Source organism: Triticum dicoccoides, chromosome 4B (assembly GCF_002162155.2).
Source record: "Triticum dicoccoides isolate Atlit2015 ecotype Zavitan chromosome 4B, WEW_v2.0, whole genome shotgun sequence".
NCBI lineage: Eukaryota > Viridiplantae > Streptophyta > Magnoliopsida > Poales > Poaceae > Triticum > Triticum dicoccoides.
Window position 1 is genome coordinate 676,128,309 of NC_041387.1, and position 18,137 is coordinate 676,146,445.

At 42.2% G+C, this 18,137-nt stretch overlaps 1 protein-coding gene and 1 pseudogene across 1 annotated transcript; one reads left to right on the forward strand and one right to left on the reverse strand.

The window, feature by feature from the left end:
* Positions 1-559: 559 nt before the first annotated feature.
* LOC119293078 lies at positions 560-1,642 on the forward strand (annotated as a pseudogene).
* A 14,503-nt stretch (positions 1,643-16,145) lies between these two features.
* On the reverse strand, positions 16,146-17,630 carry LOC119292305. The gene is made up of 8 exons (XM_037571151.1): positions 17,519-17,630; positions 17,280-17,431; positions 16,922-17,201; positions 16,773-16,828; positions 16,609-16,698; positions 16,470-16,529; positions 16,279-16,344; positions 16,146-16,207 (listed from the first exon to the last, which is right to left on the reverse strand). Exons 1-7 carry the CDS (start codon positions 17,597-17,599, stop codon positions 16,335-16,337), a joined length of 729 nt encoding a protein of 242 aa, XP_037427048.1. The 5' UTR covers positions 17,600-17,630; the 3' UTR covers positions 16,146-16,207; positions 16,279-16,334.
* Positions 17,631-18,137: the final 507 nt, after the last annotated feature.

An 18,137-nucleotide genomic window follows, 5' to 3' on the forward strand; every position in this document is an offset into this window, starting at 1 on the left:
TTTAGCAGCGCCATGGCCACAGTTTGGTACAGTTTCTGGAAAGACATCATGTGCATTAGGTACTTGTGAGAGAGTGTTACAAAGCAGTGCGGAAGATTCACCTTATCTCGAGTACCTTGATCTCTCCACATGTGTTCTCCTGTCCATATCTTGGCTTGCAAGTTGCGATGAATGACTTTTCAGGCATATCGCCCATCATTCTGATTGCAAACTTGCTACTTGAGCCTAACAAAGCTCGCAATTTCTTAAAGATGAACTAGTCTTAGGACATTAATTTATATGTTGGAAACTATAACTGCACATAATTTGTTCTAGAGAAGACTAGTATATAATGTTAGCGAGATGAGTCGTTTACGTGCATGTTGCACTTCTTCATTGGTTCTTCTTTCTTTCAAAGCTAAAACTGATTAAGAATACGCATGCCTTTGATAACACTCAATCAAGATCACATTGCCTATAAAATTCTTGAGTACATGGTCATCACAAAAAAAAGATCATGCTCAATAAAAATCACACCAGTACCTTTTGTGGTCCTCTAGATGGAAGCTACACATACCCCATGTTGGCACTCCGTTGCTTATCAAGCAAACAGCTTGATCACCTACTTCACCCCCACTCCACGCCACCAAGAAAGGGGCAAAATGATTGCCTAGAGAACTAGGAGATTGATGTCCTGGTCCAGAAGATCACCGGGTTCCATGCTGCCATCGCCAAGCTGTCATGGCTCAACCCATCACCAGACGTCGACGCGCTCTTTATAGAGTTGGTCACCGCATGCGTTCCCCCAAGCTCCACGGATGTCACCAAGCTTAGATCGAAGACGTAGGGGAAGCGAGAGGGCCTTACCCGCCTCTGCTATGAGGCCAAGGAAAAGCTGGAGGAGTATTGCCCTGACATGCTCGCCGCCTTCGAGAACCCGCTGGGCCACCATGGATTGTTACCCTGGTACCAACAACTACATCAACCTCAAGAAGCTCGAGTATGAGCTTTTGGTGCTCCACGTTCCTTGTGGCATCGCCCTTTCCCGCTTAGGCTTCATCGGCTATGGTTCGTTTGTGTTTAGCTCATTTCTCCTCGTCACACGCTACCTGCCTTACACCATGTTTGAAATGGACGACCTTTTTGACGTGCCCGACGACCGTGCCGATAAGTTGTTCTGCATGGACTTGGATGTGAGCATGCACATGTCCTTTCACATGGCCGACATAGAAACCTTGCCCGCGAGCTCGCCGCATATGATGTTGTACTCCTGGACACACTCGTTGACATGGACGTCGAGGACATGGTGAAGGTGGTCGTGCTCCTCAGGGCGCACATGGCAGACAGGGTAACCCTTGTCGTGCACGGTGCTCATGGAGCGCGCGTGGTTCCTATACCCGATTTTGGACACCGTGGACATTGGCTGAGGCGAGTTTGAGGTACTGGCCGTGCGCCATCCCAACGACGATGTCGTGAACTCTATCATTATCACATAGAAATCCAAGGACATGCAAGCCAATGGACTTTGCAGCAAGTGTGGTAGGATGGACAGTACAAGCGTGGCACGGTGTCAGTGGTCAGCCCTCCGTGCAGGTTCGGTGAGATGGTAGCTGACATAACCCAGAAGATTGAGGAGTTTGCCAACGTTGAAGTGGCCTATTGATTGTTCACGCTGGGAGAACTAATACAACTGGCTGCTTGACCGGTTGCAATTGTATGTGGTCATTATCATACAACTCTGGATTTCAAGTCATGTGTCGTTTGTACACAATAATGTGATTGTGGGACTTAAAGGTACGTATTTATGTGTAAGCAGTGTTGAGGATATCTTTTTTCTTTCAGAAATAGTATGTGCAAGTGATGAGGATCAATAATTTTCCTTGTGTGGCATAAATATATATAGATTGAGATTTTACGATTAAGCTATACAATTTTTTTACTGGATCAGTTGCACATTTCTCACAGAAGGGTTGCGCAAATAATACATCAGACCTTTAGTGTCAACAATATGCAACTGAGTAAATCTTTATTCTTGTTATTTATTTTGTTGTTTCCCTTAACTAGAAATTCAGTTGTCTTGTAGTTGTTTTGCATATTCAACCATTCATATGTGTGTATCAGCTTACTCTGGTACATACAGTCATATACATGGTGATCCGTTCATATCCTCATACATCTTTATTTATTCCATTTATATGTGCAATTCTAGCTGCTAAATCCTTTTGTGATGTTGATATTTTCTCTCTTGTTTATATTGTTCTCATGAAAATTGATTTTTTTTTCTGAAAGTTGTAGCACCTATTGTAGGACTTCAATTTGTTTCTGTTTTTCTACGATCTATATTTCCGTGTACAACTTCAACAAAATTCAGACCACAGTTGCACAAATTATATATGTGCAAGTCCAATGTTAGAAATGTGCACATGGATATCGAAATTTAGTTAACATGTTTTTGTTGGGGTTGCTTATGATTGTTGACCTTTTAGAAAAAAACAGTTTTCAATAAATTTTAATCCTTTTCCTAAGTCTTTCTTTTTCTTTTACATGTGTGTGTTTCTTACCTGTGGGCTTCATTTGTTGTTGGGATGTCTTTGGTTATTTCAAAATAAATGGTACATTTTTTGTGACGATCCTTTGATCGACAATTTACGTCATGTATTTTAGAACAATGGAAACCAGTGCAAAATATCATTAGTACTTTCTGTTGGGTTTCGTAGTAATTTCAAAAATTTTCCTACGCACACGCAAGATCATGTGATGCATAGCAACGAGGGGAGAGTATTGTCTACGTAACCAACGCAGACCGACTGCGGAAGCGATGACACGACGTAGAGGAAGTAGTCGTACGTCTTCTCGATCCAACCGATCAAGCACCGAAACTACGGCACCTCCGAGTTCGAGCACACGTTCAGCTCGATGACGATCCCCGGACTCCGATCCAGCAAAGTGTCGGGGAAGAGTTTCATCAGCACGACGGCGTGGTGACGATCTTGATGAACTACAGCAGCAGGGCTTCGCCTAAACTCCGCTACAGTATTATCGAGGAATATGGTGGCAGGGGGCACCGCACACGGCTAAGGAATCGATCACGTGGATCAACTTGTGTCAACTTGTGTGTTTAGAGGTGCCCCTGCCTCCGTATATAAAGGAGCCAAGGGGGGAGGGGGCGCCGGCCAAGAGGGAGAGGCGCAGGAGGAGTCCTACTCCTACCGGGAGTAGGACTCCCCCCCCAATCCTATTCCAACTAGGATTCCCAAGGGGGAAAGAGGGAGAGGGGTGGCCGGCCACCTCTCCTAGTCCTAATAGGACTAGGGGAAGGGGGGAGGCGCGCAGCCCTGGTGGGCAGCCCTTTCACCTTTCCACTAAGGCCCATGAAGGCCCATATGGTTCCCGGGGGGTTCCGGTAACCTCCCGGTAACCCGGTAAAATCCCGATTTCACCCGGAACACTTCCGATGTCCAAACATAGACTTCCAATATATCAATCTTTATGTCTCGACCATTTCGAGACTCCTCGTCATGTCCGTGATCACATCCGGGACTCCGAACAACCTTCGGTACATCAAAATGCATAAACTCATAATATAACTGTCATCGTAACCTTAAGCGTGCGGACCCTACGGGTTCGAGAACAATGTAGACATGACCGAGACACGTCTCTGGTCAATAACCAATAGCGGGACCTGGATGCCCATATTGGCTCCTACATATTCTATGAAGATCTTTATCGGTCAGACCGCATAACAACATACGTTGTTCCCTTTGTCATCGGTATGTTACTTGCCCGAGATTCGATCGTCGGTATCCAATACCTAGTTCAATCTTGTTACCGGCAAGTCTCTTTACTCGTTCCGTAATACATCATCTCACAACTAACATATTAGTTGCAGTGCTTGCAAGGCTTATGTGATGTGCATTACCGAGAGGGCCCAGAGATACCTCTCCGACAATCGGAGTGACAAATCCTAATCTCGAAATACGCCAGCCCAACATCTACCTTTGGAGACACCTGTAATGCTCCTTTATAATCACCCATTTACGTTGTGACGTTTGGTAGCACCCAAAGTGTTCCTCCGGCAAACGGGAGTTGCATAATCTCATAGTCATAGGAACATGTATAAGTCATGAAGAAAGCAATAGCAACATACTAAACGATCAGGTGCTAAGCTAATGGAATGGGTCATGTCAATCAGATCATTCAACTAATGATGTGACCTCGTTAATCAAATAACAACTCATTGTTCATGGTCAGGAAACATAACCATCTTTGATTAACGAGCTAGTCAAGTAGAGGCATACTAGTGACACTCTGTTTGTCTATGTATTCACACATGTATTATGTTTCCGGTTAATACAATTCTAGCATGAATAATAAACATTTATCATGATATAAGGAAATAAATAATAACTTTATTATTGCCTCTAGGGCATATTTCCTTCAGTCTCCCACTTGCACTAGAGTCAATAATCTAGTTCACATCGCCATGTGATTTAACAGCAATAGTTTACATCACCATGTGATTAACACCCATAGTTCACATCGCTATGTGACCAACACCCAAAGGGTTTACTAGATTCAGTAATCTAGTTCACATCGCTATGTGATTAACACCCAAGGAGTACGAAGGTGTGATCATGTTTTGCTTGTGAGAGAATCTTAGTCAACGGGTCTGCCACATTCAGATCCTTATGTATTTTGCAAATTTCTATGTCAACAATGCTCTGCATGGAGATACTCTAGCTAATTGCTCCCACTTTCAATATGTATCTAGATCGAGACTTAGAGTCATCTAGATTAGTGTCAAACTTGCATCAGCGTAACCCTTTACGACGAACCTTTTTCCATAATCGAGAAACATATCCTTATTCCACTAAGGACAATTTTGACCGCTCTCCAGTGATCTACTCCTAGATCACTATTGTACTCCCTTGCCAAACTCAGTGGTATGGCATACAATAGATCTGGTATACAGCATGGCATACTTTATAGAACCTATGACTGAGGCATAGGGAATGACTTTCATTCTCTTTCTATTTTCTGCCGTGGTCGGGCTTTGAGTCTTACTCAACTTCACACCTTGCAACACAGGCAAGAACTCCTTCTTTGACTGTTCCATTTTGAACTATTTCAAAAATTTATCAAGGTACGTATTCATTGAAAAATCTTATCAAGCGTCTTCATCTATCTATATAGATCTTGATGCTCAATGTGTAAGCAGCTTCACCAAGGTCTTTCTTTGAAAAACTTCTATTCAAGTATCCTTTCATGCTTTGCAGAATAATTCTACATTATTTCCGATCAACAATATGTCATTCACATATACTTATCAGAAATGTTGTAGTGCTCCCACTCACTTTCTTGTAAATACAGGCTTCACCGTAAGTCTGTACAAAAACTATATGCTTTGATCACACTATCAAAACGTTTATTCCAACTCCGAGAGGCTTGCACCAGTCCATAAATGGATCGCTGGAGCTTGCACACTTTGTTAGCTCCCTTTGGATCGACAAAACCTTCTGGTTGCATCATATACAACTCTTCTTCCAGAAATCCATTCAGGAATGCAGTTTTGACATCCATTTGCCAAATTTCATAATCATAAAATGCGGCAATTGCTAACATGATTCGGACGGACTTTAAGCATCGCTACGGGTGAGAAGGTCTCATCGTAGTCAATTCCTTGAACTTGCCGAAAACCTTTTGCGACAAGTCGAGCTTTGTAGACAGTAACATTACCATCAGCGTCAGTCTTCTTCTTAAAGATCCATTTATTCTCAATTGCTTGCCGATCATCGGGCAAGTCAACCAAAGTCCATACTTTGTTCTCATACATGGATCCCATCTCAGATTTCATGGCTTCAAGCCACTTTGCGGAATCTGGGCTCACCATCGCTTCTTCATAGTTCGTAGGTTCATCATGGTCTAGTAACATGACTTCCAGAACATGATTACCGTGCCACTCTGGTGCGGATCTTACTCTGGAAGACCTACGAGGTTTGGTAGTAACTTGATCTGAAGTTTGATGATCATCATCATTAACTTCCTCACTTATTGGTGTAGGAATCACTGGAACTGATTTCTGTGATGAACTACTTTCCAATAAGGGAGAAGGTATAATTACCTCATCAAGTTCTACTCTCCTCCCACTCACTTCTTTCGAGAGAAAAACTCCTTCTCTGGAAAGGATCCATTTTAGCAACGAATGTCTTGCCTTCGGATTTGTGATAGAAGGTGTACCCAACAATTTCCTTTGGGTATTCTATGAAGACGCACTTCTCCGATTTGGGTTCGAGCTTATCAGGATGAAACTTTTTCACATAAGCATCGCAGCCCCAAACTTTAAGAAACAACAGCTTAGGTTTACTGCTAAACCATAGTTCATACAGTGTCGTCTCAACGGATTTAGATGGTGCCCTATTTTAAAACGTGAATGCAGCTGTCTCTAATGCATAACCCCAAAACGATAGTGGTAAAGAGATATCATAGATCGCACCATATCAAATAAAGTGCGGTTACGACGTTCGGACACACCATAACGATGTGGTGTTCCAGGTGGCGTGAGCTGTGAAACTATTCCACATTGTTTTAATTGAAGACCAAACTCGTAACTCAAATATTTGTCTCCGCGATCAGATCGCAGAAACTTTATTTTATTGTTACGATGATTTTTCCACTTCACTCTGAAATTCTTTGAACCTTTCAACTATTTCAGACTTATGTTTCATCAAGTAGATATACCCATATCTGCTCAAATCATCTTGTGAAGGTCAGAAAACAACGATGCTTGCCACGAGCATCAGCACTCATTGGATCGCATACATCGGTATGTATTATTTCCAATAAGTCAGTAGCTCGTTCCATTGTTCCGGAGAACGGAGTTTTAGTCATCTTGCCCAAAAGGCACAGTTCGCAAGCATCAAGTGATTCATAATCAAGTGATTCCAAAATTCCATCAGTATGGAGTTTCTTCATGCGCTTTACACCAATATGACCTAAACGGCAGTGCTACAAACAAGTTGCACTTATCATTATTAACTTTGCATCTTTTGGTTTCAATATTATGATTATGTGTATCACTACGATCGAGATCCAACAAACTATTTTCATTGGGTGTGTAACCATATAAGGTTCTATTCATGTAAACAGAACAACAATTTATTCTCTTACTTAAATGAATAATCGTATTACAATAAACATGATCAAATCATATTCATGCTCAACGCAAACACTAAATAACACTTATTTAGGTTCAACACTAATCCCGAAAGTATAGGGAGTGTGTGACGATGATCATATCAATCTTGGAACCACTTCCAACACACATCGTCACTTCACCCTTAACTAGTCTCTGTTTATTCTGCAACTCCCGTTTCGAGTTACTAATCTTAGCAACTGAACTAGTATCAAATACTGAGGGTTTGCGATAAACACTAGTAAAGTACACATCAATAACATGTATATCAAATATACTTATGTTCACTTTGCCATCCTTCTTATCCGCCAATCACTTGGGGTAGATCCGCTTCCAGTGACCAGTCCCTTTGCAGTAGAAACACTTAGTCTCAGGCTTAGGATCAGACTTGGGCTTCTTCACTTGAGCAGCAACTTGCTTGCTGTTCTTCTTGAAGTTCCCCTTCTTCCTTCTGCCCCTTTTCTTGAAACTAGTGGTCTTGTCTACCATCAACACTTGATGTTTTTCTCGATTTCTACCTTCGTCAATTTCCGCATTACGAAGAGCTTGGGAATCGTTTCCGTTATCCCTTGCATGTCATAGTTCATCACGAAGTTCTACTAACTTGGTGATGGTGACTAGAGAATTCTGTCAATCACTATATTATCTGGAAGATTAACTCCCACTTGATTCAAGCGATTGTAGTACTCAGACAATCTGAGCACATGCTCACTAGTTGAGCGATTCTCCTCCATCTTTTAGCTATAGAACTTGTTGGAGACTTCATATCTCTCAACTCGGGTATTTGCTTGAAATATTAGCTTCAACTCCTGGAACATCTCATATGGTCCATGACATTCAAAACGTCTTTGAAGTCCCGATTCTAAGCCGTTAAGCATGGTGCACTTAAACTATCAAGTAGTCATCATATTGAGCTAGCCAAACGTTCATAACGTCTGCATTTGCTCCTGCAATAGGTCTGTCACCTAGCGGTGCATTAAGGACATAACTCTTCTGTGCAGCAATGAGGATTTAACCTCAGATCACGGATCAAATCCGCAACATTGCTACTAACATTTTTCAACACAATTTTCTCTAGGAACATATCAAAATAAACACAGGGAAGCAGCAACGCGAGCTATTGATCTACAACATGATTTGCAAAAACTACCAGGACTAAGTTCATGATAAATTTAAGTTCAATTAATCATATTACTTAAGAACTCCCACTTAGATAGACATCCCTCTAATCCTCTAAGTGATTACGTGATCCAAATCAACTAAACCATAACCGATCATCACGTGAGATGGAGTAGTTTTCAATGGTGAACATCGTTATGTTGATCATATCTACTATATGATTCACGCTCGACCTTTCGGTCTCCGTGTTCCGAGGCCATATCTGCATATGCTAGGCTCGTCAAGTTTAACCTGAGTATTCTGCGTGTGCAAAAACTGGCTTGCACCCGTTGTAGATGGACGTAGAGCTTATCACACCCGATCATCACGTGGTGTCTGGGCACGACGAACTTTGGCAACGGTGCATACTCAGGGAGAACACTTCTTGATAATTTAGTGAGAGATCATCTTATAATGCTACCGTCAATCAAAGCAAGATAAGATGCATAAAAGGATAAACATCACATGCAATCAATATAAGTGATATGATATGGTCATCATCATCTTGTGCTTGTGATCTCCATCTCCGAAGCACCTTCATGATCACCATCGTCACCGGCGCGACACCTTGATCTCCATCGTAGCATCGTTGTCGTCTCGCCAATCTTATGCTTCCACGACTATCACTACCGTTTAGTAATAAAGTAAAGCATTACATCGCGATTGCATTGCATACAATAAAGCGACAACCATATGGCTCCTGCCAGTTGCCGATAACTCGGTTATAAAACATGATCATCTCATACAATAAAATTCAGCATCATGCTTTGACCATATCACATCACAACATGCCCTGCAAAAACAAGTTAGACGTCCTCTACTTTGTTGTTGCTTGTTTTACGTGGCTGCTACGGGCTTAAGTAAGAACCAATCTCACCTACGCATCAAAACCACAACGATAGTTTGTCAAATAGACTCCGTTTTAACCTTCGCAAGGACCGGGCGTAGCCATACTTGGTTCAACTAAAGTTGGAGAGACAGTCGCCCGCAAGCCATCTCTGTGCAAAGCACGTCGAGGGAACCGGTCTCGCGTAAGCGTACGCGTAAGGTTGGTCTGGGTCGTCTCGTCCAACAATACCGCCGAACCAAAATATGACATGCTGGTAGGCAGTATGACTTGTATCGTCCACAACTCACTTGTGTTCTACTCGTGCATATAACATCAACATCAATAACCTAGGCTCGGATGCCACTGTTGGGTGTCGTAGTAATTTCAAAAAATTTCCTACGCACACGCAAGATCATGTGATGCATAGCAACGAGGGGAGAGTATTGTCTACGTACCCAACGCAGACCGACTACGGAAGCGATGACACGACGTAGAGGAAGTAGTCGTACGTCTTCTCGATCCAACCGATCAAGCATCGAAACTACGGCACCTCCGAGTTCGAGCACACGTTCAGCTTGATGACGATCCCCGGACTCCGATCCAGCAAAGTGTCGGGGAAGAGTTTCGTCAGCACGACGGCGTGGTGACGATCTTGATGAACTACAGCAGCAGGGCTTCGCCTAAACTCCGCTACAGTATTATCGAGGAATATGGTGGCAGGGGCACCGCACACGGCTAAGGAATCGATCACGTGGATCAACTTGTGTCAACTTGTGTGTTTAGAGGTGCCCCTGCCTCCGTATATAAAGGAGCCAAGGGGGGAGGGGGCGCCGGCCAAGAGGGAGAGGCGCAGGAGGAGTCCTACTCCTACCGGGAGTAGGACTCCCCCCCAATCCTATTCCAACTAGGATTCCCAAGGGGAAAGAGGGAGAGGGGTGGCCGGCCACCTCTCCTAGTCCTAATAGGACTAGGGGAAGGGGGGAGGCGCGCAGCCCCCTTGGGCTGCCCCTTTATCCTTTCCACTAAGGCCCATGATGGCCCATATGGTTCCCGGGGGGTTCCCGTAACCCTCCCGGTATTCCGGTAAAATCTCGATTTCACCCGGAACACTTCCGATATCCAAATATAGGCTTCCAATATATCAATCTTTACGTCTCGACCATTTCGAGACTCCTCGTCATGTCCGTGATCACATCCGGGACTCCGAACAACCTTCGGTACATCAAAATGCATAAACTCATAATATAACTGTCATCGTAACCTTAAGCGTGCGGACCCTACGGGTTCGAGAACAATGTAGACATGACCGAGACACGTCTCCGGTCAATAACCAATAGCGGGACCTGGATGCCCATATTGGCTCCTACATATTCTACAAAGATCTTTATCGGTCAGACCGCATAACAACATACGTTGTTCCCTTTGTCATCGGTATGTTACTTGCCCGAGATTCGATCGTCGGTATCCAATACCTAGTTCAATCTCGTTACCGGCAAGTCTCTTTACTCGTTCCGTAATACATCATCTCACAACTAACATATTAGTTGCAATGCTTGCAAGGCTTATGTGATGTGTATTACCGAGAGGGCCCAGAGATACCTCTCCGACAATCGGAGTGACAAATCCTAATCTCGAAATACGCCAACCCAACATCGACCATTGGAGACACCTGTAGTACTCCTTTATAATCACCCAGTTACGTTGTGACGTTTGGTAGTACCCAAAGTGTTCCTCCGGTAAACGGGAGTTGCATAATCTCATAGTCATAGGAACATGTATAAGTCATGAAGAAAGCAATAGCAACATACTAAACGATCAGGTGCTAAGCTAATGGAATGGGTCATGTCAATCAGATCATTCAACTAATGATGTGACCTCGTTAATCAAATAACAACTCATTGTTCATGGTCAGGAAACATAACCATCTTTGATTAACGAGCTAGTCAAGTAGAGGCATACTAGTGACACTCTGTTTGTCTATGTATTCACACATGTATTATGTTTCCGGTAAATACAATTCTAGCATGAATAATAAACATTTATCATGATTATAAGGAAATAAATAATAACTTTATTATTGCCTCTAGGGCATATTTCCTTCACTTTCGTAACTGAGAATTTGTTTAGAGTAGTTTAAATTGGCCTTTTTCGGAATTTAAATGTTTGCAATTTTCCTTTTCCGAGGGCATTCAATGCATACATATTGTAATGTACCATTTAAATGTCAAAAGTTCAATTGAATTCAAATGTTAAGAATTTTTCTTTTTCTTATTTACAATATGCAGGGACCTTCATTTCCGTTCTCTCGATATGTCTTATTTTAAAAACAATGTCTTGGGTTTTTAGGGGATATTGATAAGTCTTTTGTCGTCCTATAGAATGATGCAACAAAGCACATCCCAACAGAAAATAAAACCCGCCAGCAAGAAACACACATATATAAAGGAGAAAATACTTTCAACAGAAAAGAATTTTTAAAATAATATAGGAAAACGGCAATGTTTAAAAAAAACAGGTTGGCACCAAATTGTATCATTCTAAAAAAAATCAAAGTCGTCACTAAATGCTTTTACATCCACTTACATATATACATTAGTGCAATATGACTTGTAGAAAACAGCAAAAAAATATGACTTGTAGAATGTACCACCAATATTTATAAATAAATGACTTGCTAGTGGATACCTTACTCTACCAACCATGAACAACTTACAACTAGTTAATTTAGGATCAGTGGACTTGGCCACCACCACCCCCCCCCCTCTCCCCCATAGTATGTTATGGTAGGGGGCTATGCCCCCACCCCCTCCCCCATAGTATGTTATGGTAGGGGCTCACTAGTGATGGAGTTGCGATGGAGTTGGCGCTCACCACGAGGATTGTCCCAGATCTGAATGATGTGCCTGTTGTGCTTTGGTTTGTCTTCATCACCGCATGGAAAATCTTCTCAAAGCATTTGGTGCTCAAGATATCCACCCCTTCACCCGTCAGGGAAAAAGTCATCCAGACCTGCGTCATTGCATGTTGAAGTGTTACACTCGCAGGTATGGAGGAAGTCTTTCTTTTGTGTTATCATTCACATTCATCAGAGTGAGTCCTAGCTGCAATCACGTCACATAACCACACCATCAAGAGAACATCATTGTTCGACAATGTTGTGATTTTAGCTCAGATACATTGGCCCCAACAACTGAATATCAGAGTATAAGTATTTTTCAAAAGTATATATTGCATACCATAAAAGTCATTATGAAGCAATTTGAGGTGACCAGGGCTCTTGTAGATATGGACACTGAGACTAGGTGGATTGTCTTTCCTGGCGGAGTCGTCTGCGCGAGGAAGGGAGGTCACGACAACCTAGGATCCACGACGATGTCGTACTGGATGTCTTATGGATTGTATATCAGGTTTAGTTCCATGGTTGTGCGATCGACACTACTTGTCTGCAACATGATTGAAGCTGTTGGATATTGATCCGATGGTCGGTAAAGAAAGTGACTCTTGAAAACATTTTTTAGGCACCAGTTAAATAGACGGTCCCAAAAATATTAATTACAAAAGGTGATTTGAGGAGTCAAGTTTATGGACAGGCTAGACATGCTTTTAATGCTGAAATGTTGTCTTTAAGACTACTCGTTCCATGTGAATAAGTGTACATGTACCTTTTGTACTAAGTCAAAGTTTTATAATTTTGACAAACTTCATAGAAAAGAGTAGTAGTACATGACAACAAATTGATATATTATGATCTAGTGATGCGAATTTAGTGCCATAAATTAATGCTACTAGTTTTTCCTATAAAGTTGGTCAAAGTTTTAAAACTATGACTTAAGACAAGAGCAAGATGTACGTTTATTCGTGAGCGGAGGGAGTACCTACTGAGACCAATGTTTTGTGACGCCAAGAGATGTTAACCTGCTTTTATGCAAGGTTTACATCTCTATGAAATGGAGCTCGATCGGGCAACTCCGTGCGTGTTTTCAATTTTTCATGCTATACCATAATTTGTTTGGCTTAGTTTACCTAGCAATTTAGTGCTGCGGATAGCAGGAATTCGAACAGTTTGTACTCAAAACCGATTGAAAAGTTGGAGGTAAACAGACACCAACTCATGTGCAAGATGTACAGTAGCTTGAAGTAACAACTTTGCGTCTCATTGGACATTACTGCTTAATACTACTCCTTACTACGTACATGTCTCTCATAATAGTACTTTGCCCGTCTCCATCTCCACTGACAGAAGCATCACAGCTCCATTATCAACTTACACCATGCATTGCCTCATAATAACCCCAGCATAAACCATCTCTTCGCCGACCATCCCCTGAGTAATACCGCCATAATCCAAGGGGCAAACCAAAAATAAGTACCACTGCGTCGCCGGTGCCAAGACGCCGCCGCTGCCTGCCTACAGGCAGAAGCAGCCACCGTTGTACAGGCAGAAGCACGCTTCGAGCTGCCGTCCATGCTGCCGATGTCGCCCTGGCCCGAGTCGAGGCCATCTACGCCAAGATATTCCAGGCCACCTCGGAATCCAGCGTGCAACCCACGTCCGAAAAGGTGGCGGTGACCATGGAGCATCTGCTTCCTCATGAGGTCGTCGAGCGGGAGCTGGAGATGCAGGAAGCGGCGGAGATCGAGGAGCGCCGGGAGGAGGAGCTGTGCGTGGCCCAGGTCGAGGTAGAGAAGAATCTGTCCGTCGAGAAATCGGCTGTGGAGTACCAAAGCGAGCTCTGGCGCAGCCACTACTACGAGTACTACAACCTTGAGGGCGGCGCCGAGGACGAGGACGAGGACGACGACGAGGACGCAGTCGACTTCAGCAGGGGGACGCGAAGCCCACCAATGGCGGCATGTCGCCAGGACAAGTCATCGACGTCTCATCTCACACCGGCGATGCATAGGCCGGCGCGGCGGCGGATTTGTTAAAATTATTCATACTTAGGCTTTGTTTTTAATGCTGGTCTTTTGTTAGAGTAATGTTTAGGTGAACTGTCTCTGTTTAATTATACTAAAATTGCTTGATTCAGTAAGTCTGGTCTGTGTGTTGTACGCTCTTTTATGTTCCCAAATTAGCAAGCGATGTTAAATTATGCAATGACGTACGCGGGGGAAATTTCCACCAAAATTTCAATTATCAAACTCATCCCATGCGCATTAAGTAGAAGAATCGTTTGTGATGCACACTATCGTTCAAAGTGAATGGTGTGCGGCAGCACCACGCGCAAAGTTTCCCTCCACATTTCGAAATGTTAAGCCTACCGCCGAAATATCTACCCTCGCCCCTCCCCATCCCCTTTTCTCCCCGACCACAAGTCAAATTTTCCTTGTTTGCCCCTTCACTCCTTCCTAAGCTATAGTTGCTTCCTCGCTCTCACTGTCTCACATCCTACCGCCGGGGTCGCCATGGTCTTTTTCGAAGACCTCCCCAGCGGTTCCTCCTCCGACGACGACTCCTTCACCACCCAGATATGACTCTCTTCTCTCTCTCGGGCTATGGCTTGGAATGAAGGATTTTTACCCGGCGGTCGATTTGAATCATTTCTTCCTCTTGTAGTTCCCTAGGACCATCAATTGCAACGAATGGAGCGGGGTGGCTCAAGATTTGTTTGCTCGTTGTCACCATCAATCTCCATGCATGAAGCTAGTTGCATTTGAATCTGTGGACAGTGGGAGGAAGTTTCTGGCATGCGCAGAGAAGGTTAGACCCTCTTTCATTGTTACTAATCATTTGTTATATGTGATTCAGACACTGTCACGGTCCCAACCCATTCATACCACACCTTCAACCAAACGCATCCTAAGACAGTGTCACCGTTTGTACCTAGTATCTAAAAATGTTGCCATCTCATCAGCGGTGCAATTAGAAAATTATTTGGCACCGCTTCAGTAGTTTGTGGAGCCAACTTGTCCACAGATCCGACCAGCCAAGCAGTAAAATACTAAATCTTTATGGCATGAAGGAACCGCGCGTCGGAGCAACTAGGAGTTCAGGTCCCTGATTTTTTTCGCTGCATCAGCTCGCCAGTGCAGGGCACCGGTGCGAGATGTAGCAACGGTTGTCTTTACACCGGTTTTGGCATAAATAGTGGACGCCTTAGTGCTATTAGTTCTATGTTACTAAATTTGCATGTACACACCTGTTAGTATCAATTTGCTGTCATCCAAACACTGTCGTTATGCAGTTGCAGTTATATTTACTTTCCTCTTAAAATGTTCAATTTTTTTATTTATAGTACATGAGTAAGAACTTGTAGCATTGTTGTAGTTAACTAGGTGATACCCCGCGCGTTGCTGTGGAAATTTTGTATTGAAGACTGGATGCAATGATCAATATGAAAAATGATGCTAGGAATTTATCTATTGGAACCATGTATGGACTGATGCATAGAGCTTTTGACATGGCATACTCTTAATTTTACAGTAATATTTAGAGAAGCCTAATTATGGACACCAATTGGAAGCACAATCGACATAATGAACTCAAAAAACTTTGCAAGGAATTTGACTAAAATTTTTGGCATGACCTTTCCTTAATTTTCTAGCATTTGAACATGTCACAGGAAGATACTATATATTGAGAACAAAACATCGCAGGAAGATAGTATATATTTGAAACAATTGTAAGGAAAAGTATTGACACCAGTTGGAAGCAAAAATGACATAATTAGCTTAATAAAAGTGCATACAAATCCAAAGATTTCATAATTCAGACTTATTACATAAAATTAGTCAATATCTGACGACATGCCTAGGCTGATCATGAAGTAGTTGTAATGATAGTTTTGGAGGTAATTTTCAATGAAAGGTGGTGCAATCCGTAGGTGCTTTTCGTGCGTCTTGAAGATTCCCTGGTCCTTGCATGGTTGTTGACGGTGCCCTACATGTTAATAGAACAACATTATTGGTAATGTTATTGTTGTAGCAAAGGGCGACAAAACTTTATATAATTTTGTTTGGATATGAGAACTGATAGTACCTATGTGTTTTTATTACTGTTATCCTCTTGTCCTTCATAGTTGTTCATTTTCACATTGTTATCTGCAATGCTGTTTGATTGATGATGGAAAGTTAGATTGTGAATCTCTTTTTTCTATGTGATATGAGAAGAAGCACGTACTCTTGCTTATGCTTTTTGACAACCTGGAGATGCACTTGTGTATCCTGAAGATGTTCCTATTGTTGACTGGCATGTAAACAGGAGATATTGTTATCAATGCGTACTCTGTTTGTTGACTGGCATGTAAATAGGTAGATGTACTTTTCAAAGAACTTCAATGATAAACAGGAAATATTGTTATCAATAAGTACCCCTCTTTGTTGGTGGCTCCATCTTCTGTAAATTGGATGCTTCTTTTCGCTGAAGAGTACCTGCAACCAAAAATCGCCATTTGAATTCCATATTGAATATAAGCTGAATGTTCTTTAGTAGAACTTGAAAAGGTATTACCTATTTTTGTTTTTGTCGGTGTCCATAGTTGTAGATTGGCAAGGGGGAGGCATAGTATTGTCCAAGTGGACTTGTGTTAGGCTCCCTGGACTGCGAATAGGAAAAGTTTGGTGAACATTGTGTAGACAGAGGATGTAACTTCTATTTTGTGATTCATGGCAAACCTCTGGATGCTCTTTGATGACGATGGACTGTTCTCCAGGTCTTTGCTTGGAGTTGACTGGAAGTATTTAATGGTTGAAGTTAAATATTTTAGGTAATACAATTGTAATTAGGATGGAGTTATTTTGTAAATTGATGAAAATTGTCTAACCTTTGTAGAGGGCAATATTTGTGCATTGTCAACTGGGAAGCTTTTCTTTATGACATAACTTATGGGGAATCTGGATACCAAATCAACCTTCATTCCTATATAGAACAATCTGGTTTTCCCAATGGCATTATCTAGGGCGGTCACATGTTCCGCGGTATCAACTTTCATGTTTTGAGAAGCTTGTATGGCATCTCGCTCAACCAATTCTTCAGCAATTTTAGAGAAAGCAATGGCATCTAAATCTCCCGAGTCATCTGTAAGTGTTATTGGTAGCTTGTACCTAGAGAATTTGATAGTCGTTTATATGGAACAGAATATGTAAATGAAGGCAAATGTTGTATAAAAACAGAGATCGTACAATGGCTTTGGAGATGAATTTGTGCAAAGGCATGTTGGAGTATCTGAGTTGTTCTTGTATCCTCTATCACAACGTTTGCATCCTTTGTAGTACCATTTAGTTGAAGGTACAATAGATTTAGCTTTCGCAATGGTGCTGTAGGTAGCTCCTTCCTAAGAGTTTGCAAAAAGGGTGCATTGAGAATTTTCTGTAGAAGTTCACTGATATACAAATAATAGGGTAGATAAGATGATGTTGACCTGAAAATTTGAGGTGGGCATATCTGATATTTGTTGAAGTGTGTACATTTTCCCTGCTGCTTGAATAGGAGATAAATGCATAACCTGAGGTAGTTGTTGTCGCAGAGCTGGAGATTCCCATTTATAGCTTCAAAAAGAATCAGTGAGAACAATATCAGCATGTTAGATTTTGGAAAAAGAAGGTAGTAGTTGCAAATATAAAGGATAATCGCTGACCTGGTTTGGTAGTTTTTAACTTCAGATGTATCCAAGTCAATGTGAACTTTTGTTGCAGAGGTTGAGGATGCATGCAGGGCACCTATATGTATATATGGTTACATGTCGTATTAGTTTTGGCTCTTATAGTCATTTTAAGAAAGAATATTTGAGCAGTTACCTAGAAAGCTCCCAGCTGTGAGACCCGCAAAAATGCCAACTACAATGCCTTCTTGTGATTTTTTAAGTACAACTTCTTCATCAAATGTTTCACCATGGTAGCCCCAAAGACGTATTTCTTGTGTGTGTTCACTGCATATGTGGAACAAACATTTGTTGACACAAAGTGTATAGGGATGGAAAAGTTTTAACACACTGTAGTAGTAGTAGAAGAAACATACTCTAGGTTTTGAATTTTGATTTT